Source organism: Marmota marmota, unplaced genomic scaffold (genome assembly GCF_001458135.2).
Source record: "Marmota marmota marmota unplaced genomic scaffold, marMar, whole genome shotgun sequence".
Taxonomy (NCBI): domain Eukaryota; kingdom Metazoa; phylum Chordata; class Mammalia; order Rodentia; family Sciuridae; genus Marmota; species Marmota marmota.
The window spans coordinates 40,822,221-40,847,174 of NW_026000026.1; the positions used below are offsets into that span (position 1 = coordinate 40,822,221).

General features: G+C 36.3%; 1 protein-coding gene across 3 annotated transcripts in view; it reads right to left on the bottom strand.

Moving 5' to 3' along the window:
- The window catches only part of Kif16b (kinesin family member 16B), a 302,607-nt gene that overhangs the window by 28,145 nt on the left and 249,508 nt on the right, over positions 1-24,954 (bottom strand). For all 3 annotated transcript variants that reach the window (XM_048811331.1, XM_048811330.1, XM_048811329.1), the window contains one exon: positions 17,162-17,245. In XM_048811331.1, coding sequence (XP_048667288.1) covers positions 17,162-17,245 — 84 coding nt within the window. The remainder of the gene's footprint in view (positions 1-17,161; positions 17,246-24,954) is intronic.

A 24,954-nucleotide genomic window follows, 5' to 3' on the forward strand; every position in this document is an offset into this window, starting at 1 on the left:
AGAGAGGAGAGAGGAGAGAGGAGAGAGGAGAGAGGAGAGAGGAGAGAGGAGAGAGGAGAGATACAGGGAAAGGGCAAGAGATGGAAAATAGAGTAGACAGGAAAATAGGAGGCCCAGACTAGGAGGTTCAATACTGAAAATATGGAATTCCAGAAACAAACCACAGAAACAACCTTGAGAGGAAATCATCAGCAAAGTCTCCCACAAATGAAGGCTATAATGAAGGATTATAAGGAAGACTGAGCATCATGGGATATAAGAGCCCATGGAGGTCCCACAGAATTGATGGGGTGCTTACAAAGTAGATTTCTGAAAGTTTAGAACATTGAGGAAAGAAATAAGCTCCTACATAGAAGCCTTCAAAGCTTCTGGTTAGAGAGAGGGAAAGAATATGGCATTCAGAAAGGATCAAAAATCAAAATGGCTCTGAATTGCTTAACAGCAGTAACAGAGTTAGAAAATGACTGGAGCAATTCTTTTGAAATTCGGAAAGAAAATGGTTCCAACTAACATTTTACATTCAGCCAGTGAGTAGATAAATAAAGACATTTTCAGACACCTTGCTAGAAATTTCCCTCTTACACATCCTTTCTCAGAAAGCCACTAGAGATGAGTTCATGGAAATGAGGGAGAAAACCAAGAAAGAGGAAGGCATGGGGTAGAAGGCTGGGGGGGGGAATGGCGAGAGACCCAGTGGGAGCTACAAGTGAACACCACAACTGTCCACCCTGGCCATGGTCAAGGGAAAATAACACACAAGGCTTGTCAGCCTATGGATGGGACTTGGGTTATTGGTGGGTAGGAGGACCTCAGCTTTGGTCATAAAGAGGCATCCCTTGCTTTCAGTGCCTGCTAACCACACTGGCAAGACAGGACAAGGCAGGGAACAAGGCCTCTCACTCTTGGCTTCAGTTGCTGTTTCTTCCCCAGTGCTAACACATTTTGTTTTCATTGTCCAATTATATGATGAGGACTTTTTGATTCACAGCAAGCTTACTTGTTTTCCAAAGAATAAACAATCACTTTAAGGGATTTAAAATGCAAGTTTTATTGCAATTTTAGGTGGTAAGAACTTGGGTGAATGTGGCTAATACACTAAGCCTAAGCAAATCCATCCTCAAAATGACTTCAAAGCCTCTGGAGAATATAAAGAGAAGCCCATAAGCTCCAATATTGCCCACTCTCTTAGCTATTATCTGCCAGGCCAGTCTATGGCAGCTCTAGGAGGAGACAGGCATAGATGGCTGCCAGCTCTGAGGTCTCGGGGGAATAGGCTACACTACCTTCATTTTCAGAACTTATTTTATGTTTTTACAACACAAGTGGACTCATATTTTACCTCATTGCAGTAATTATATAAATATATGCAATATTTAATTATATCTATAGTTGACATCTATACACACCTATAGACAGGTATAATCTATATTCATATACCTTTATAACTATGATTATGATTATACCTACAATTATATCTATGCAATATAATTTCTAGATAATTACATTTTTATATCTATATAATTATATTTTGTTACAATATGCTTGATCTTTTTTATATTTATTTTTTAGTTGTACCTTTATTTTATTCATTCATTTTTATGTGGTGCTGAGGATGGAACCCAGGGCCTTGTATGTGCTATACATCTTCCCTCCCAGTGAATATTCATCAGATACTGACTGTATTTAAAATAACTCAATTAGGGGGCTCTAAATGACATTTTGGTCATTTGATGGTGCCAGGAAAGGACTAAGAACCTCACTGGTGGGTGGGCCATCCATTTATCTACACACAGGATGGTATGTGTACCGAGAAAAAAAGAAATAGGTTCTGGCAGAAATGAGCAACTATGGCTGAATCAACAGAATGTCATTGGAAATGAATGGAGTAAGCATGATGCTATCATATACCTGATTCAAAAAGGGTCCCAGATTCTAAAAAAATTTTAACATACCTCAGGCATTGCTGGAAGGTGGCCAATGTTTTTTCCATCATCAGTGATTGCACCTCATATCCAGCTATTCTTTCCCCTACTTTTCAGCTGTTTTTCCATCTGACACTTCTCCTGGGGCCCAGGAGCTAATTAAGCGCTTCAGTTTAAAAGACCTTCCCTTCTCACCCCTGTGGTGCCACAGCAGGAATGTGGGATGTAAGGCACAGCAGAGTGAGAAAATATTAAAAGGGTATTTAATTAAGCAGAGTAAGCACTAAGGTCAACAGCAACTGGAAGCTAACATCCATCTCTGAGCAAGGAGGCGAGCCACCTTCAGGTGTGGGCGACAGGGAAGCAAGGTAGCCCAGGATGCTCCTTTTGTCTACCCGACTTGTGATATCTACTGCTTCAGAGGCAATGGAACATTTAATAAAAGAAAACAAATAGCAATGCCTTGCTGTATTTAGGAGGAGGGTAGGAATAACTTTCCTGCTGTTTAACACTACAATGCTCAGGCTTCATTTCATTTTGCTTTTAAAATTAAGCAGGGAAATGAAAAATACTCTACACTGAACTCATATAGAAATCATACACAGTTCTTAGTCTGCCATCTTGAGCTCTTCTGGGTTACTTTCATCTAATGCTACTTCCATAAATAGGAAAGAGTTGGAGAATCCCTATCATGTTTTTGCCAAGCCCCAAACACCTTGTAAATGAGCGAGAGAGCTGGGGAGATGACAGATGTTACCGATTTAACACTAGGGCTGCACATGAGGTGGGATTGTAATTGGGATTGATATTAGAATATCAAAAGCCCAACAAATGGAAAGATTACCACTGCAGTTCTATCTGGGGTGAAAAGAAATAGCTTCTATGATGGTTAATTTTATGTGCCAACTTGATGGAGTGCCTGTGTATTTGGTCAAACACTATTCTGGGCATGTTCATAAGGATGTTTCTGAGTCTGAATAACATTTGAAAAGGTAGACTTGGTAAATCAGACTGCCTTCTTCAATTATCTTCCAGTTAATTGGGTCTCATCTACTGAGGCTGAGGCCTGAATAGGACAAAATGGCTCACTCTCCCTGCAGTAAAGGGAGCACTTCCTGTCTGACTGCCTTGAATTGGGACACCAGTCTTTTCCTGCCTTCAGAATAGAACTGAAACACTGGGTCTTGAGCCTCTCGGCTTTTAACATATACTATACTCTCCTGGTGCTCAGACCTTCAGACTGGGACTGGTAGTGTATCATCTGCTCTGGATCTCCAACTTCTGACTGCAGATCTGGGGATTTCTCAGTCTCCATAACTATGTCTATGTATCCATTCTTTTTTTTTTTTTTTTGTGTGTGTGATTTTTCCAGAACTCCAACTAAGAGAGTTTCCAAACCACAATTAGTGAAGTGGTAAAAAGCACTATTTCAATACTATGGGATTAGTGGAGAAATATAAAATTCACAAATGCATTTAATTCTAGATTTCACTGTTTTGCTAAGATTCATGTGCAGGGTCTTGGGCATCCACCCCAATTTCATGACTATTCCCTAGGTCTCATTCAACTGAGTGACAAACCAACTCTTTAAGACTTTTCTTATCTAAGCTGCCTCTACATCCTTGCTCAGGCCAAAATCATGTCTTACGTGGAAGACAGTAATAGTCCAGACATTGCTCTTCCTGCTTCCAGTCTCCTCTGTTCCCACCATCCTCTCCACAGGAAGACCTCACCCTCTAATCCTTGCTTTTAACTTTCCTTTGGCTCTTCACTGGCCTCTGGAACAGGCCAAAGTCAGGAAGATGGCTTGTGAGATCTGGGTCTTCCTTTCACGTCTACCCTCACCCACCAACCTCATCTTCTCAGAGTAGATTCAGATTCTTTGATCCCACCCTAGTCATGAGGAATCAGAATATACTAGAATAAAGCCCAAGATTCTGTATTTTACAAAAGTTGCTCAAGATAATTTCAAATATTGGTCAGTTTTGGAAACCATGCTTTGGGAATCATACCCACTAATCTTATGAAAAAAAGTCTGTGACTATTGCTACAGTTATGACAATGTCTTAAAGTTACTTATTGAGTTGTCTGCTCCGAGAGGACTGTGAGTTCTCTGAAGACATGGTCCATATGACTGATTTCAGGCAGGACAGGCTCAGTGCAGGCATGGAAGAAGTTCTGAGCATGAACAGTGACAGTAATAGTCGCTAGCATGTTTTAATAAAGACAGTAAAGACCCCAGCAGAGAGAGACCACTATCATCAGGTGCTCCTGTGAAATGCAATGGGAAGTACAGCACCATCTGTAAAAGGCTCCTGCCAAGAAGTCAGACTGGAACCTGATCAAGCCTCTGGTTTAAAGAAATGCAGGATTAGAGGAACACAGGGCTGGGCTAAGCAAAACCCCAAACATGAGGAGTTTAACAGATGAATAACAAAGTGTCAACAATATATAAATGGGGAGAAAAACAGGGAGGGGACTCCTGAGAGATAAATCAACTAATGCCATGTGGATATAATTTAGGTCTTAGTTCAGACATGTCTATTTTTTAAAAATGAGAAAATTGGTGTGGCCTAACACTGACTTGTTTACACTGAGAGATTAATTTGGTATGTGTGTGTGTGTACATGAGATAATATACTGCTTATATTATTATTTTTTAAAAGTTTCCCCGAAAATAGAGAAACAACATATTAAAATTTGTGGGACCATATGAAGGCAGTACTTCTTCTTCTTCTTTTTTTTTTTGTACCAGGGATTGAACCCAGGAGCACTTAACTACTGAGTCACATCACCAGCCCTTTTTATTGTTTGTATGAGACAGGGTAGACAGGGTATCACTAAATTGCTTAAGACCTTTCTAAGTTGCTGAGGCTGGCTTTAAACTTGCAATCCTTCTGCCTTAGCCTCCCAAGCCGCTGGGATTACAGGCATGCTCCACATTGCCTGGCAAGAAGGCGGTTGTAAGAGGAAAGTTTATAACATTGATTTCCTTCATTAAAAAATTAAAATATCCCAAATAAATCATCTAATGTTACACCCCAAGGCCTCAGAGGAAGAAGAACAATATTAATTCTAAACTCAGTAGATGATTGGAAATAATTAAGAATAGGACCAAAATTAATAAAATTGAGAATTAAAAAAATATAAAGGATCAATACAACAAAGAGTTGGTTCTTCAAAAAGATAAATATAAGATTGATACACCCTTAGCTAATTAACCAAAAGAAAGAGAGAAAAGACCCAAATAAATTAGAGATGCAAAAGGAGCTATCACCACAGACACTTCTGAAATGCAGTGGATCATTAGAAACTACTTTGAAAATTTATACTCCAATAAACTGGAAAATTTAGAAAACACTGACACATTTCTAGAATATACGTCTTACCTAAAAGATAAGTAATAGCCCAGACATTGCTCTTCCGGCCTCCAGTCTCCTCTGCTCCCACATTCTCTCCACAGGAAGACCTCACCCTTCCACTCCTTGCTTTTAACATTCCTTTGGTTCTTCACTGGCCTCTGGATCAGGTCCAAAGTCTAGGCCAAACTTAATTAGAAAGATATAGAAAACCTAAACAGACCAATCTCAAGTAATGAAACTGCAATAACAATTAAGTCTTCCAACAAAGAAAAGCCCAAGGCCAGATGAATTCTCAGCAGAGTTCTACCAGACCTTTAAAGAAGAACTAACACAGTCTTTCTCAAATTATTGGGTGAAATTGAAAGGAAAGAAACACTCCCAAAATGCATTCTACAAAGCCAGTATAACCTTGTTGCCAAAACCAAACAAAGGCACATCAAGTAAAAAAAATTACAGAAAAATGTCCCTGTCGAACACAGATGCAAAAAATCCTTAATAAAATCTTAGCAAACTGGATAAACAGTTGTAAAAGTTCAAAAATACATCAAGAAGATAATAAATCATGATCAAGTGGGTTTCACCCCAGAGATGCAAAGTCGGTTCAACATATGTAAATTAATAAATGTAATTCACCACGTAAATAGAATTAAGGATGAGAGAATCATATGATCATCTCAACAGATAGAGAAAGGCCTTTGATAAAATCCAACACACATTCATGTTAAAACTAGGGGCAAAAGAAACTTATCTAAACATTATAAAAGCTATGTATGACAAACCAAAAGCCAACATCATTGGAAAAATGGAGAAAACCTGAAAGTATTTCCTCTAAAATCAGGAACAAGAACAGGATGTCCATTCTCACCACTCTTATTCAATATATTCTTAAAATTCTAGCTAGAGAAATCAGGCAAGAGAAAGAAATTAAAAGGATATAAATAGGAAAAGAAGCAGTCAAATTATCTCTGTTTTCCTCCACCAGAAGATTTCTAGAGCTGATAAATGAATTCAGAAAAGTAGCAGGAAACAAGGTCAACATTCATAAATCAAAAGATTTCCTATATTCCGATAATAAATCTGCTGAGAAAGAAATCAGGAAAACTATTCCATTCACAAAAACCTAAAAAAAAAAAAGCATCCTAAAATACTTGTAGATGGAATGATTACAATGCCTGCTATTTGTGTTAAAATAACTCTGTGTGTGTGTGTGTGTGTGTTTGTCTGTCTGTCTGTCTGTTGGTCTGCCTGCCTGCCTGTCAAGAGATATAAATGAAAAAAAGATTTGACACACTCTGATTAAAGTTACAGGCTGGGTGAAGGGGAAGGATACAATGGGGTTTATTACATTGCACTTTCTGGTTTTGCATAATTTTTATATGTTGCCATAGAAAGTAAAGAAAAAATGTGTAGGCTACTTGTTTCTATAACAGGGTACCTGAAAGTCACTTTAGTCCAATAAAGCTTGGAAGGTTGGAAAGGTTGTATAATATAGTAGAGATCTGTTGGGCAACAGGAATGCATTCTTTGATTCTAAGAACTATTTTAGCAACCAATATTACCACATTTAACATTCTCAGGTAAAGGCAATGTCTCTTTCAAGCCAAGAGTTGCTAAGAATTGCCAAAGAAAGTCACTCTTGTACTAAAAGAACTGAAGCAATGTCCTTAAATGAAGATGGTTCTCTTATTCATGGGAAAATTCAAGTATATTTGGATGTTAAAATTAATATGCTCCTGAGTCTACATACTGACAAATTATTTTAACTTTTATGTCTGATAGTAGTAAGGGAAATCTAGTTTTAGTGCTGTAAAAATTTAAAAACTAGAGGCAGGAGCAAAATACACTGAGATTTCTTAAATGACCCTTGAAGAAAACATTTCTGCCAATTATACTGACAGTGCAAATAAGCGTAAAAATAGTGGTCCCTTAGAATATCCTAAATGATATTACAAGACAGAAGAACATGAAGGTCCTCTGAAAACATCAAAAAAAAGTCCTTTTAGTAATAAATGAAAATGACAAGGGAAAAGAACTTTTACAACTATTTATCCAGTTATATCAGTATTCCACCTGGCCTTTCACCTCATTAATGGTTATGTGTGATTATAATACATTTCTTTGGAGCTGGGGTTGTAGCTCAGTGGTAGAGCACTTGCCTAGCAAGTGTGAGGCACTGGGTTCGATCCTCAGCACCACATAAAAATAAAGAAATAAAGGTACTGTGTCCATCTACAACTAAAAAACATTTTTTTAAATAATGCATTTCCTTTTCAACTTCTGAGTTCAAATGTTTTAATTTGAAAAGGCAGTCCACTGGTTGGGCACTTCATTAACTTCTAGACTCTGAAAAGTATTAATTCACATAGATGTTGAACTTGAGTCTGGGTAGAATGAGTGAATACAAAGATTGCTAGGTAAAAGACAGATACACAGTGACTCTCAAATTTCAGAGTAATGAGGGAGTCACCCTAATGAAATATAAACTATTACGCATTAGCAGTGGAAAAACATGTATGAAGTATAACTTGTTTATAAGATGACTGTTTTCCTTCCAACAACAGCTTAACATGATACTTGCAAGAAAAATGACTTATAGGCTTAAGTCCTTCCACCCATCCACTCACCTCTCCATCATCATTCCCTTCTTTTTTTAGCAAAGCAATAAGACAATTAAAAAAACTGGATGAAGGATAGAAGTGAAGAGGGAATGAAGGGATAAAAGGAAGAATGGAAAGAGATTAGAAATGCATGATGACCATATATATATTTGTACATATAGGCTTATTTTAGGTCCACAGAAAAACTGAACAGAAGGGATGTAGATTTTCTATATACCTACATGCCTTTGACCCATAAATGCATTCTAAATCCCACACCATTGGATACATTGGTTGTATTTATTCGAATCAATGAGCCTACATTGATATATCATTAACACCCCAAAATCCTCTGTTCTCTGCCATTCATTCTTGCCTATCTCTGGAAACCCACTAATCCTTAGTCTCTACAGTTTGCCTTTTCAGAATGCCATATAGTTAAAATCATATAATATGTGAACTTTTCAGACTGGCTTATTTCACTTAGTTATATACATTTAAGTTTCCTCCATGCTTCATAGCTTCATAGCTCATTTCTTTTTAGTGTAGAATGATATTTAGTTGTCTAGCACGAAATATCATTTTAATTTAAAAAAATTTTAATTTAAAAAATTTTTCCACCTACATAAGGACATTTTGTTTACTTCCACAATTTGGCAATTACAAATAAATCAGTCATAAACATTCATATGCAGGTTTTTGAGTGAATATAAGTTTTCAATGTCTTTGGGTAAATACCGAGGATTGAGACCACTGGATTATACGGTAAGAGTATGTTTAGTTTTGTAAGAATCTGCCAAGTTCTTTCAAAGTACCTTTCCATGTTGCCTTTCAACCAGCACTGAATCAAAGTCCCTGTTGTGCCACATCCTCATCAGTTTTTGTTGTCATGATTGTTCTGACTTTTAGCCATTCTAATAGGTATATAGTGGTAACTTATGCAATCTGCGATTCCTAACGACATATAATAAGCATCTTTTTGTTTGCCATCTGTATATGTTCTTTGATAAGGTGCTGGTTCAGATCTTTTGTCTATTTTTAAATCAGGTTGTGTTCTTCTTTTTGAGTTTAAAAAGTTCTTTTATATTTTTGGGTAACAGTCCTTAATCAGATATGCCTTTTACAAATGTTTGTCTAGTTTGTGGTATGTGTTCTCATTTTCCAGAAAGTGTCTGTCATAGAGTAGGGGTTTTTAATTTTAATGAGGCCTATCAATTATTTATGTATAGAATAGGCCTTCCGTGCTTCATCTAAAATGTCACAGCTATACCCTTATTCTCTTATGTTATCTTTTAGGAGTTCTAGAGTTTTTCATTTTACGTTTAAGTCCATGATACATGTTAAGTTAATTTTTGTGAAAGATATAAGGGCTGCATCTAGATTCATTGTTTTGCATGTGCATGTGTGATTCCAACATCATTGGTTGAAAAGAGTAGTTTACCACCTTTGTTCTTCTATCAAACATCAGCGGATTATGTAAGTCTATTTGGGGGCTCTCTATTCTGCTGCACTGATCTCTCTGTCTACTCTCTCACTAATCAAGATAAACAGTGTCTTGATTAATATAGCTTTAGAATAAATCCTGAAGTTGGACAGTATCAGTTTTCTGACTTAATTCTTTTCCTTCAATATTGTGTTGGCTAGATTAGGTATTTTGCTTCTCTATATAAACTTTAAAATCAGTTTAATAATATCCACAAGATAACTTGATGAGAGTCTGGAACAGATATAGTTGAATTATGAACATATTAACAATGTTGAGTCTTCCCATCCATGAATATAGAATATTACTCCATTGATTTATTCTTTGATTACTTTCACCAGAGTTTTTTAAAAATAGTTTTTTAGTTGTCAACAGACTTTTATTTTTATTTATTTATATGTGGCACTGAGAACTGAACCCAGTGCCTCATACATGCAAGGCAAATGTTCTACCCTGAGCCACAACCCCAGCCCTCATCAGAGTTTTATAGTTTTCCTCATATAGAGCATGTATATATTTTGTTAGCTTTGGAGGTAATGTGTTATTAATTTCAAATTCCACTTGTTCACTGCAGATATATAGAAAAGTTACTGGCTTCTGTATTTTGAACTTATATCCCACAACCTTGTTATGATTATATCACTTTTAGGAGTTTGTTTTTTAATCAATTCTTTCAGACTTTTTACATAAACAATCTATTACCTGTGAGCAAACACAATTTTAAGACTTCCTTTCAATTGGTATATGTTTTATTCTTTTTCATGCTTTATTGCGTTAGCTAGGACTTAAAGTATAATTTTTTAAGTTACTATATGACAACTACAATGCAGTTTAAAAAATAGTCATTGTTTCTAATATTTGTTATTATGTATCAGACACCTACCAATAATTTTACTTGAGTTTTTCATTAACAACTATATGAGGTGGGTACTCTTATTTTTCACATTTTATGATGAGGAAAGTCATTCATTAAGTAACTTGTCTGTCCAAGATCACTCAGTCAGTAAATAGCAGAGCAAGTATCAACAACCAGGATTGAAAGATTGTGTTGCTTTTAACCTTTATCTTATATCAATTATACTTTACCTTGTGTATGCCTTTAACCTTTATCTTATATCAATTGAGGATATATTATATGCTATGTTTTCTATTAGTACTTTTTCATACTATTCTTTCTTGATTACCTTGACAACTCTGAAAGGTAATTGTTTTAATCCTTGTTTAGCATTGAGAACAAGAAAGTTCAGGGTGGTCAGTAACCTGCCCAATTATATACTGTAGTGTGAGAGAATTAGCATTCAAACCTAAGTTTAAGTATGTGCTCTCATTTTAAATTTTTTGTCAGAACGAATATATGTCATGTGCTATTTTTAATACAGGTTTAAGTGGCCATTCAAAACACAGTAACTGAGGACCAGATACTGTTAAGGACCAGATACTGTTCTAGACAATGAGGAAGTAAAGGTAAACAAGGCAGTTGGAATCTGTCCTTACCAAATTATCTTCTAGTAAAATGTGCCCTCACATAAAAACATAAATACTTTAAAAAGAAGGACAATCAATCAATAAACATGTGCTAAGTGTTGTAGTAAAGAAACTAGGGAATCTGGTGGGGACTGCAGGGATGAGGACTGCTTCTACTTGGTGGTTAGAAAAGGCTTTTTCTGAGGAGAAGATATCTGAGCTGAGGGAGATAGTTCAAGCTCCTAGATGTTCTGGCTGACTTAAATCACAACCAGTAAAGAAACAAAGCTCCTGATTGCCAGCTTAGAGTTTTAGAGTGGGAGCCCAAAGATGAAGAGCAACTTTCCATTTATACATAAGTATATCTTATGTCCCCGAGCTATTAGTCATTATGCCAGTACAGAAAGCCATTTTACAATGGAGAAGGAGAAAAATAGCAGGGTAAAACTATTTGATGACAGTGTGGTGAGTCCTCCCTTTCCTCCTGTTGGCCTGCATCTGGGTTTGGAAGTTGTTATTCTCCTTGGAAATATTTATTTTAATTCTGCTATCCTCTAAACCAGTGACTACACATGGAAAATGAAATGGGATTTTTCCCTTCAGTTGGAGATTTCTACTAATGGATGAGATCATAAAATCACAACTCAATGTGATAAGATTTTCATTGTATAAAATGATTTCTTGACATTTAGTAGCCCCAGGATTATACAATTTACAGCTTTTCTGATTCTGTGAAGAACCTTTTTTTTTTTTTTAATGAAATAGCCCCAGATTCCAGCTCAATCTCTTCTAACACTTCAGCAGCCACTTAACACTCTTTGAAAATGCTTTGCTACTGATGATTGTAGTAATAGACTAATAACAGAAAATAGTCCCTGCTAATGTGAATAAGCAGATAATCAGAAGAAAAGCCCAAACAAAAGAGAAAGAAAGTGGTTCTTTCTATGGAGTGTTTCTTTAATTGTGGACTATGTTTGATAATAGTTCTATTATTATACATTTTGCAAGATGAGTAGAGAATAGATGGAAAGAATGTTAAATTAAGCATGGAATTGCTAAGTATCTTTTTGATAGCTAAATGAATGAGGAAACTAAGAAAACCTGAGGAATTCTGCCTCCCAAAATTTACTTTGAAACTGAAAGACTCATTCTATAAAAACGTCTAAGCCAAACAATTCTATTGTTGGAAATTCAAGGTTTGAGGGTAAAATGAAAGTGAAGCAGAATGAGAAAGTGTTGTTAAGAGAAACTAGACTGTGTTGCAAGTACCATTATCCAAAAAGTGAACCTTGACTGTGGAGTGTAGTGGGGATAGATCAATACTGACAGCCATTTCTAATACCTATATTTAGCAAATAAAGCATTTGAACTACTGAGACTTCCATGGACCATAAAAACATCTGAAGAATACCAATAATCCCATTCCACAGACATGCCTGAATATAGACAAAAACACAAATATTGTACAGATCATGAATATAATCAAACATATCTTTGTCCACGCTAATAAGGATAAGTACCACTTTTTGTCATATTTAAAACCTTACCCTGTTCCTGCTTCCCAAGTAAGAATTATTAATATACTAATCACAGAATGACCCCAGCATTCAATCCAGAGCAAAGGCCTACTTTCTTGCCTAATGTACCAAATCACCTAGGACACACTCAAATCCTCCTGCAACTTTTTAACAGTTTTTTACTGAGATGCACCTATGGTTCCTATGGTCCCCCTAGAAATCTTCAAAGATTCCATGACTCTTTATGAACAAAAGTCCTAGGAAGCATTTGAATATGATAGATAGAGCAATTACAGAATGGATTCTGCAAAAACAGGCTCCAAAAATTGTTGACCAGATACTATTTGTGGGAGTAGCTAATACAAGTTCATCAATAAGAGATCAAATTTATGTTCCTCCACTTATTTTATTTTCCTTTGTTGCAGGAAGTCAATAAATCTAACATTATTTTAAAAATAAGTATATTCCTGGAGGTCTTTGACTGAAAAGCATTGACATTTATCTATTTTCTTCACATGCAGAAGCCCAGGGGATACACTAGGTCATCTGGGGATTCCACAGAAGGTAGCCTTGCAATCAATAACCTTGTAGATATGCAAAGAAAACTAGCTGTACACCACTGTTGAACCTGGAAATTGTTGAAGCCATGCAAATCTGGAGGAATTGTGTCCTTTTCATATGATGCTATGCCTCTCATTTTTTTTTTTTTTTTTTTCATATTGTACAATAGCTCCACCATGACCAAATCCTTCAAAGGAGCAGAACCAGGACTGAAGACTAGGAATCTGCTCCCAGGCTCACACTCTTAGCTATCACATTACTTCTGGCCTATCTAACAGTGCTTCAGCAAATGAGGTGAAAATGGGAAAGAAAAAAGAGGTGGCTTTGGGCTGTTGTCTGCTCTTGTACTTTGAAAATAAACTTCCTAGACATTTTTCAGGTTTTTACTTCCAAAGGTAAATGGATTATTCTGGAAAGCTTTATGGTTTTAGAGGATTTCATATGTTTTCCTTAATTACAGTTATTCCCTAAAATGACAGACTATTAGGATGATTAGTAGAATTTTTTCAAGTAGATAATGTTCTCTGAAATTAGTAACCCAAAATGCACCTCTCATCAATGAACAAAAATAAAACAAAACAAAACAACAACAACAACAACAAACCCTCATTAATTTGGAGGCTAATTTGGGCAGACTGAATGGAATGGCAGTGGAGCTTAATTAACATTGTGGTGATAATCTTAAAAGGTGGTGTTTCTGCAAAATCGATGACTTTTTTTAAACAGAAAGATCCAACCCATTTAACACTTACAGGAGATTAGTCAAGAGAAGGGACTTGTTCTAGAACACACTTGATTGTGAGTTAAGGCTTTGCCACATACTAGCTATGGGACCTTTATCTTCTCTAAGACACAACTTCCTCACCTGTAAAGTGGACAAAACTCTACCTCATCATCTGCTTGTGAGAGGTAAATGGCCTGATATTATAAGTATTTTCACTCATGCTTTGCCCTTAGTAAATACCGAATAAGTATGAGAAAGCAAGTATTATACAGATATATATAAAATTGCTGATATTTCACCATTTCTGAACTATAGCAATTGCAGTTTCTTAACATTCAGCTAAACAGTTATTGTATCTACCTTCAAATACAGATCAAAATAACCTATCAGGCAGAGACTGAGTGTGTTAGGTCCCTGTTACCTACACTGCTTTGTCTGCTGACATGTGCCCTGGACGATAGCCAGGGACAGAAGGAATGTGCAAGCCTGGGAAGCACAGCACATGTGGTGTGAGCATAATCCTCCAATGTCTGAAGACAGGGTCTGCCCTCAAAGTGCACAGTCACCCTGAATTGGCCAAGAAGGCAATCTGAGGTCCATGCAAGCTAGAAATCTTCAAAGATTCCATGACTCTTTATGAACAAAAGTCCTAGGAAGCATTTGAATATGATAGATAGAGCAATTACAGGATGGATTCTGCAAAAACAGGCTCCAAAAATTGTTGGCCAGATACTATTTGTGGGAGTAGCTAATACAAGTTCATCAATAAGAGATCAAATTTATGTTCCTCCACTTACCATCCGCACATTCCCACCCCTACTTTTGATGGTGCTATATGTTAAATGTCTCACTTCTGGGCCTCTGCACCATCACCATTACCACTAGACACACTACTAATATTCCTCTCTACAATGCAAGAAAATTAGTCTCTAAAGCGTCTTATGATATAGATTTTTGGTCCTGACCATCATTTTAGAAAATAATTATTTTAACAGATTTAACATTTATCATTTGAAAAGGGTCAGTATAGTGTCTTTACACTTAATGTGGCAACATTTCATACCTTTTTTCTGATAAACTCAAAACATAAGGTCCAAATCTTGGAATTATTTTAATAACAAGGAAGATCAAAACGCAATTAAATACTTGCTTAAAACACCACTTTACACAGATCCGTGAGGGTGACAAGGCTTATAAAGTTTTACTTCTGGACTTTAATAATATTTCAGATAATTCCTTTTAAGTAAACATCATGTATATTAGCTCGTGCAGATGAGTCCTACTCAGATTCACTTTTCTACATGAGTTTATATTATACCTCCAGACAAAATACCATATAGGAATTTAAGCATGGTTTTAGAGGGAAAAAATGTTTCTGTTATATTTGTATTCTTTAAAAATATCTCGCCTTGTCTCCAGAATATATTAAGAATTAACTAAATGTGTGGTAAGTTATATAAGAAGTTCAGGGAAAACAGCTATGTTAGTTTTCACATAAAAATACCCTAAGTCAAGCAGTGACTTCTGATACTAGAAGATCAAAAGAAAAGTCACAATAGTTATAGGAAATTAATGCAAGAATCTCAGATTAATTTTCCATTAAAGTGAAGATGAATTATGCTTGCTTCTTGAAAAGAAGATAATGTTCTAAGATTAACATTCAATATTAGGTGAAATGCACTTCTCTTTAGGTGTGGAATTCTTTCTATACAGGATAACACTGCAAGTAAGTAACAGTCACAGGTGACCAGAGGGGATTGTTAGTACTTTTGCAGTACTATCATTTGGATAAGTGCCTATATATTATTTTTTAAAATTTTTTAGTTGTAATTGAACACAATACCTTTATTTTATTTTATTTATTTATTTTATGTGGTGCTGAGGATTGAACCCAGTGCCCCGCACATGCTAGGCGAGAGCTCTACCACTGAGCCCCAGCCTCAGCCCCTAATGCCTATATTTTAAAGACTTCGTGTCCAGTTTGGACTATGGGGAGGTAGCAGAACCTTTAAGAAGTGGAGTCTAATAAGAGGAAGTTGGTCATTGGGGGAGTGCTTTTGAAGGGACTACTGAGACCAGGGCCCTTTCCCACTTCTCTCTTTGCCATGAGGTAAACACCTTTCTTTATCATGTGTTCCCTCCATCATGCACCACTTTACAACAGGGCCAACTGACAATGGACTGAAGCCTCTAAAACTGTGAGCCAAAATGAACGTTTCTTCTTTTTATATCTATTATCTCAAGTATTATCTTATAGTAATGGGAAGCTGATTAACACAAGGAAGGGTTTGCGAGAGCCCTTTCTGATGATGATTTTTAGAAGTGTGTAAAACTTCCAAAACTCAGTTCTGAAGTTTTGAGGTCTCTTCAAATGTATAACTCCACAGTCTTACTCAAATGCCTATAAGCATGGTCATACTCTGAAACTTATACTTCCTTAGATCAGTTCTGTATTGTGGGTCTCAAAATCCTGGAATGTCCCCTAAGGACAGATGATTATCAGTCTTCAACTTTTCCAAGTGCCTTATTTTCCCCTCACTGGAACCTCCAGCTTCTAGATATTTTCCTAATCCTTTGGTACATTGACAGTAGTGGAAACCATGGTCAACCATTTTTACCCAGGTGTCATTAGAAGAATCAACCTAATTTCTATGTAGCACTTCACAATTCAGAAAGCGCTCTTGCAAACCCTTACTTGTTGATTTCATTTCTAACACTGTAGGTCTTAGATTCCTCTTAAAGTAGTAGTGAAGGGAACTTTGAGAGGCCCCCTGAAAGCATGCAGACACAAAATTTTTGTAAGATATTTGTACTTTTGTCTCCTATCTGCTTAAACAGCACAATGGCCAGGGAGTGACCAATAATTGAGGACTATCTGTGACCACATCAGTGAAAACAGTTGGTCCATGCCTTGGCACAAAAACTCAGATTCCAGCCAAATAAGCAATTATGTCCCCCCAAAAAACAAATTAAATGAAGAAATCAACAATGTGTATTGGCAGTAAGGCAGTCAGAAAAACAACAGTTGTGTTAAATTGAGTTCTTATATGTAGTTGGCTTGAAAGATTAAGTTATAATAAGTCCAAAGAAGCCTAACTATAACTAAAATAGGAATGCATTTTTTTGCTTCCAACTGTCTTGAAAAAGTAACAATGATGCAATACTATAAGTCTTCAGTTAATTAATTCCAAGTTTTCTGCAGCAAGCTTTGCACCTCATCCTATATTACATACCATCTGTCTATGGTGAATATTTAGTTCTCACTAACATCCTGCTTTCCTACTCTCAGTACAAATGTATCTTTTAAAAATCAGAAAAAATGTTCTGCTAGACCAGAGAGGGATAAGGACTTGTATTTCAAATAAACTGATAATAGTGGCTTTATAATCGATTGCTGCCATCTCCTGTGTTAACAAAGCAGCACCTTCATAAGCGTGAACAAAAACAAAACTGTTTAACAGGAATAATTCCTACCAATCAGAAGGCAAATTTTCTACACACAGAGAGGAAAAAAATGCTTAATTCTCTTACCTCTAAGTGACTTCGCCTCTCAGCAATCACACGTTCATCTTTGTTTCCAAATAGTTTCTTTGGGGGGAATTCAAGGGCAGCAAGCTGAAATACATATTTTACAAGAGCTGTGTTAATATTAAACCTAGGATCTTTGGGCTATCATTAAGTTATTATTTGGAATCTCTATCATGGGGAAATGAGAAAGAGGCTGAAAGGTTAAAGATGGTGGGTCTTGCATCAGTTTGCCACCAACCATGTGACTTTAGACAGACATTGCAATCTTGGGTCAGTGGTGGAACCTGATTTTTAATACTGTCTCATATCATGTATCAGACTCTGTGCCATATGGTGTTCTGCAATTTTTGTTTTTTAGAATACAAGTTTGTTCTTTCGCTCCTCTTCTTTACTTTTGTGTTGAGATGAGAATTTGAAAACTCAACCTACACACTACCAGAACGTTTTGTAAAATACCTCTGAGATGACTGCTAAGGTTCTCTAAACATTCTATACTGTCTTTTTTCAGTTCCTATTGCAAATGAAGACTGCCCATGTGAAAAGAGGGCTTCTTGTGGAAGCTTTCACCTTATTTTCCCAAAAGTGAAGGTTCAGAATTAGTTTTAACCTGGTATTGAAATTTCAGTCATTTTTCTTATGCTTTTATTCTGGAAAGTATAAAAATAATAATAAAAAGATAAGTTTTATTATAAGCTCCCAGGCTACAAAGGACTCTATAATCTGGTCAGAAACTGCCCTACCTGCTTTGGCAGAATGAATGTTAAACAGAAAAAACTGCTCTGTTGATGGAATTCACCATTTCCTTCCCTTCTTACCTTGTCGAATCCAGACAAATTGAAGCCAATGAAGCATTATTAAGAAAAAAATGAACATTTCTCTCACAATGTAGGACATAACATGACACCAAATTCCTATTTTATACCTATGCAAATATATAAGTTGATTTATATTTATATTGCCACAGCAGGAGTAAAAAATTAAGGATTAACACCTGTATATGTAAGATTTAAAAAACATAGTACATTAAAATATACTAGACATACAGAAGAGTACATATATAATAAGGGGACAAATTGATGAATTTTCAAGATCTCGATACACTATGTAGCTAGCAGCCAAGTGAAGAAATGAAACACTGCCCTCTCCCCAGGAACCACAGGTACTCCTTCCAGTCACTCCCTCCCACCTCTGCAAAGTCAATGCTAGACTGACTGACTTCCAACAGCATAGTTTGATTCTTCCTATTCTTGAACTTCATGTAAATAGCATCATGTAATATGAAGTCCTTGGTGTCTACCTCCTTTTGCTCAAGATTCTGTTTGTGAGATTCATCTGTCATGTTATGTGTGGCGATAAATGCTCATTCTCATTGCTGTACAGTATTCCATTATGTGAACCTTCTACAACTTATTTGCTCATTCTATTGTTATTGAGATCTTTGTTCATTTCCAGGTTTTGTCTCTTATCTATCTATCTCCCATCTACTTCTGTTGGTTATACTCTTAGGAGTAGAAATGATACTGGGCCATTTGGTACACATGTGTTCATCCATATTTGTAAATTTTGAATGTTTTTTTTTTCCAAATTGTTTTGTTTTGTTAATTAACTGACAATTCCTTTCAGAAGTGACTGAGAGACTCAGTTGCTCCAGGTCCTCACCAGGGCTTTTTAACTACTGTCTTTTCCATCTTAGCATTTCTGGTGGGTGTGGAGCAATTTCAATTATGGTTCACATTTGCATTTCTTTGATGACTACTGATGCTGAACATCTTTTCATATACTCATTGACCATTTGTTAGTCACTTTGGGAAGTGTCCATTCAAAGATTTTGCCCATTTTAAAATTAGGTGTCTGCCTTTTCCTTAGTAATTCTCTGTGTCACATTCTTTTTTGCTTTTTAAAATTTTTTATTTGTTCTTTTTAAGATATACATGACAGTAGAGTGTATTTTGACATATTATATATACATGGAGTTAACTTATTCTAATTAGGATCCCATTCTTGTGGTTGTATATGATGTGGAGTTTCACTGTGGTGTATTCATATACGAATATAGTAAAAATGGGAATGAATTGGATATAACTTTTCACACTCTTAGAGGTGCCCTTGATAACTTTTTCAAAGTTAATTGTCAGTTGGGCTAATGTTTGCTCCTTTCATACTCCAGTGCTTTTTATTTTTGTCTTGTCTTGGTGCTATGGATTGAACACAGGGCTGCTTTACCACTGAGTTACATTCCTAGCCCTTTTTATATTTTATTTTGGGACAGGGTTTTTCTAAGTTTCCTGAGCTGGTTTTGAACTTGTCATGTTCTTGCACTACTGGAATTACAGGAGTGTGCCACTGTGCTTGGTCTCCAGTGCTTTTTCTACCAAAACAGGGGAACATTGGAATAGGTGATGCTAACACTAAGGGATGGAATTCCTCTCCTCCTTTTCTCACCAATGTTCTGATTTTGTTGGAACCCTTGATCACTGCCTAGCAGCCACCTATTCATATTGCTGATTTAGAACCCTTAAAGAAGAGTTGCTTTCTTTAATCTTTATCCTAGATCTCCAAAGTCTTCACACCAGCTTATACACACTGCAGATATCCTTTATCTCATTGTCATTAAAGACATAGAGTCAGTCCTGATCTATTCTTCATCTTGACTTTGCAACCCACAGGTAATTTTAAAATCAGTTTCAGATAAAATGCAAATTCACTGGCACTGAGATAAGACAGACTCAGTTTGAATCTCAGTTTGACCAACTAGCTAATTAACTGTATTTCTCTGAACCTGAGTACTCTGTTAAAACACACACACACACACACACACCCCAAATCTGATGGGTTTCTGTGAAGATTTAGTACAGAATGGTGAACAGACCTTACCCATATTATTAGTTGTCAGAGATGGGTAACAACTAAGAAAGCATTATGCCTGTGTGCCCTCACTCCCTCTCTCCATCCACTGGGCTGGTAAGGTAGCTTCGAGGAACAGAGGGTTTTCTAGAAACTGGCCTTATTGGCACAAACACTTTTCCTCATGTTGTTGTTCAGAGATTACAGGTACATCAGGGCTCAACTTCTGAGCTTCATCCAGCCTCAATTTCATCTTATACAAATGTGCTTTCCCCTGACGCGGGGATGCTGAAAGCTTGACAAGCATACTTTTGCAGTTGATTGTTTTGTAATCTTTTATGTGGCTGATGAGGTGAATTATTTTGTGAGGAGAAATGGATGGTCACATTCATGGACTCAATCGGAAATGGTGCACTGAGAATTTAAGGTATCTGAACCAGGTAAGGAGCAACCATTAGAATTTCCTGGAGTGTACTCCCTGGATGGAGGTTAATATTTTGTCTATAAATAACAAACATATGAAACAACCATGTATACAACAAACATGTATATGAAGGTATATACAGTGTATAGAAACTGTTGATGTGAAGACTTTGGAGATCTAAGATAAAGATTAAAAAAAACTTTTCTTCAAGTGTACTACACCAGAAATGGCTTAGTGCACTTAAACATACTAAGTGACTAGCAGATGGGGAGCATGTACAGCATGGATATGAACATACGGCTGCTAGGCAGTGATCAACAGTTTCAACAAGAGCTGCCAATGGAGAAAACTGTACCCCAACAAGGGAGCAGGAGAACCACAGGGGCTGGCAATAGCAGTGAGCAATGGCAGAAAGAGAGAGGGGTCTAGAGATGAGCTCCCTGGAGGCCCATCCTAGGACATACAAACCAAGTTAGCTCCGATCACCTTACTCCTCTCTAGCTAAAAGATAAAAATAATGATAGCTCTCCTTATATGTAGTTAAAGGGAGGAAGGAAAGGAATAGAAGCAGAAGTTCTATGTGATTTAGGAGAGAAATGCAAGCTGCTGGACCCACATCCTATTAGTGGGGTTGGGACAAGAACAAACTAAAGCAAAGTCAAATCCATGATGCAAAATATATAGAAAAGAAATGCCTCCATTAAAATAACTACGTTTATGACAGAAATAGCTTTCTAGTTGCAGCACGAGAGAACAGATTCCCTCTGACAGTGTGGAAACTACCTACATTTCTCCCTTTCTGAGAACTTACCAGTGATGTTTAGGTCTTCCTATCTATTAATTTAGGTTGGGTGAGATAAAATTTCCAATTCTCTTAGTTAAAAAGTATTGGGTATAAAGCATTTCATCTAAGTATGCCTTGATTAATATTTTGACACTTTAAAGTGACTACTGGGGGTCACTTAAATTTCCATCAACTGTATTTTCTGCTAAGCAAAAGTATTCTCATTTGTTGGGTTGCTGAATGACTATATCTAAGTAAATTTATTTCAAAAGAATACTATTCTCTCCCATATCTATAATTTTGTTTCCCATAGTTTCAGTTATACTCAGTCTGAAAATATTAAATGGAAAATACCAGAAATAATTAATAAATTTTTAAGTTTCATACTATTCTGAGTAGTGTGATAAAATCTCACTTCTTCCTGCCCAAGCTATGAATCATCCCTTTGATCAGTGTATCCACACTGCATATGCTACCCATCTGCTAGTCATTTTGCAGCTATCTTGACTGTTACTAGATCAATTGTTCCAGTATTGCTTGTATTCATGTAACCCTTATTTTACTTAATAAAAGCCTAAAAGCACTAAAGTAGTGATGCTGGCAATTCAGATATACTAAAAAAAAAAAAAATCTATAAAGTTCTTTCTTTTAATAAAAAGTTAAAAATTCTTAACAAGAAAAAAATGTATGCTGAGATTGTAAGATTAACACTTTAAAAGTATGTGAGAGAGATGGAGGGAGGGAGAGGGAGAGAGAAGAGGTGAGAAATTAAGAGCAAGAACACACATAAACACAATAATTTAACTTTTATTAAAGTATATCACTCTAATTGTTCTATTTTATTATGTTATTATTATTAATCTCTCACTGTGCTTAAAAGTTAAACCTCATCAGGGCTGGGGATGTGGCTCAAGTGGTAGCGCGCTTGCCTGGAATGTGCAGGGCGTTGGGTTCGGTCCTCAGCACCACATAAAAATAAAATAAAGAGGTTGTGTCCACCGAAAACTAAAAATAAATAAATATTAAAAAATTCTCTCTCTCTCTTAAAAAAAAAGTTAAACCTCATCATAAGTATGTATATATAGGTGTCAGTACTATTTGTGGTTTCAAGCAACCATGGGGATCTGGAAATATGTCCCCCAAGTGTTACAGGGGACAATTAATAGTCGCTGACACAGAACATTTATAGTCATATTCCTGATCCCATCCTTCAGCAGAAAAAAGAGACAGTCATCTTTATTTGGATTGGCTTTCTGTTGCAAATAAATAAACATCTAAAAAAAATGGGGAAAGACAGAGGGCCGTGGTGCCGACCTGCAGTCTAACTAGAGTGGGAAGAAGGAGAACAGAAGCAGGAACTGCTGTTTCATTCTGAAAATGACAATAATACAGTAAAAATCCTGTGAGAAGCCCAGGGAAGAAAAGAAGCCTAGACTCTCGCCTTCTACAAGTGCAAAGGTATTGCTTCATTTGTTTTAAAACGGAACAGCAAAAGCAACCCTCTGTAGATTTCATTTATGAATTTTGAATTAATTAAACTACCTAAAATGTTTTAAAAATAAACAATTTATCCAGATAAAAAAGCAATTGGCCAGGACAAATAATTATGCCTGGAAGACCAAACAAAAAAATAAGAACAAAAAACTTCCATTTGTTGAACATTCTGCTGTCTAAAATGCAACATTTCCAACAAATTAAGACTATATGAGAGAAGTTTATACAGGGAGTGATCCTGAATTATCCTTGATGCCTCCACTCATGTCCCACAAACATTGTCATCTTTTGTTTGCTTGTTTTGGTTTCTCACATTAAATAAAAACTTCTAAACAAAATCAGCAATATTATCTGTACCTTTTTATTTCTTCTCAAGTACTTTGTATTTACACATTTTCATTTTTATTGCCTCATTTTTCTAATCTAGCAGAAATTATAGATTTGATTTTCATGAGAAGTACTGTTAGGAACAATCTGTAGGTGGAGAGACTCCTCTTTGATTTCCCTTGTAACCTGTGAAAAAGGAAATACAGTGTCCTATATATCAAACTCTTAAAGTCCCTGAAGTTCTATAGTCTTCTCAGGCATTCCAACTGCACTGGGATCACTCTGTCTTTGACTTTACATGATCATTCTGGGAATCTACCTATGTTGTCTCCTTCTTCCAAAACCATAAGCCCCATCTAATCATGAGAAAACATCAGACAAATCTCAAATGGAGACATTCTGTAAAAATACTGATCAGTTACCATCAACAGTGTCAAAGCCATTTAAAAAAAAAAGTATGAGAAACTGTCACAATCAGGAGGGTCATGAGAAGAGATAAGTAAATGTAATGTAATATTGTGGATGGGATCCTAGAACAGAAAAAGAACATTCAGTGAAAACTAAGAAAATATGAATTAAGTGAAGACTATGGCTAATAATTATATACCAGAATTGGTTCATCAGTTATTTTAAAGGTACTCTTCTAATGATAAAATGTTAATAATATATATTAATTATATGTTAATAATTAATAATTAATAAAACTCTGCACTATTCTCATCTTTTTACTGTAGTCTAAAACTATGGATTTCTTGTTTCTGAACATATATGTAAGGAACTTGGAAGTCATCACTCCTATTCTTACAGCATGAAAAAAGCTGAACCAAACTGAAAATCAACAACTCTTCTCACATCCAGGAAAGAAGTGAAGTCACAGGGCAAGCTACTGACCCAAACTGGACAGACAGATGGTGGATACAGAGAATTACAACTTATCTGGCATAGAAACCCATAGCCGGAGTCAATATTGGTAGAAACACTTTGAACTGTAATTCAGGAATTGCTGGAGGCTCAGGATAGACTTGTATGAATACTAAAAATGGCTGAGGGGGTGGATAATTTTAGGGGGCAGGTCTCCACACTTTTGTGAGTTTTATTTTTTTTTTTTATTTTTTTTATTGGTTGTTCAAAACATTACAAAGCTCTTGACATATCATATTTCATACATTAGATTCAAGTGGGTTATGAACTCCCATTTTACCCCAAATACAGATTGCAGAATCACATCGGTTACACATCCACATTTTTACATAATGCCATATTAGTGACTGTTGTATTCTGCTACCTTTCCTATCCTCAACTATCCCCCCTCCCCTCCCCTCCCATCTTCTCTCTCTACCCCACCTACTGTAATTCATTTCTCTCCTTGTTTATTTTCCCATTCCCCTTACAACCTCTTATATGTAATTTTGTATAACAATGAGGGTCTCCTTCCATTTCCATGCAATATCCTTTTTCTCTCCCTTTCCCTCCCACCTCATGTCTCTGTTTAATGTTAATCTTTTCCTCCTGCTCTTCCTACCTGCTCTGTTCTTAATTGCTCTCATTATATCAAAGAAGACATTTGGCATTTGTTTTTTAGGGATTGGCTAGCTTCACTTAGCATAATCTGCTCTAGTGCCATCCATTTCCCTGCAAATTCCATGATTTTGTTATTTTTTAGTGCTGCGTAATACTCCATGGTGTATAAATGCCACATTTTTTTTTATCCATTCATCTATTGAAGGGAATCTGGGTTGTTTCCACAGTCTAGCTATTGTGAATTGTGCTGCTATGAACATCGATGTGGCAGTATCCCTGTAGTACGCTCTTTTAAGGTCTTCAGAGAATAGTCCGAGAAGGGCAATAGCTGGGTCAAATGGTGGTCCATTCCCAGCTTTCCCAGGAGTCTCCATACTGCTTTCCAAATTGGCCGCAACCAAT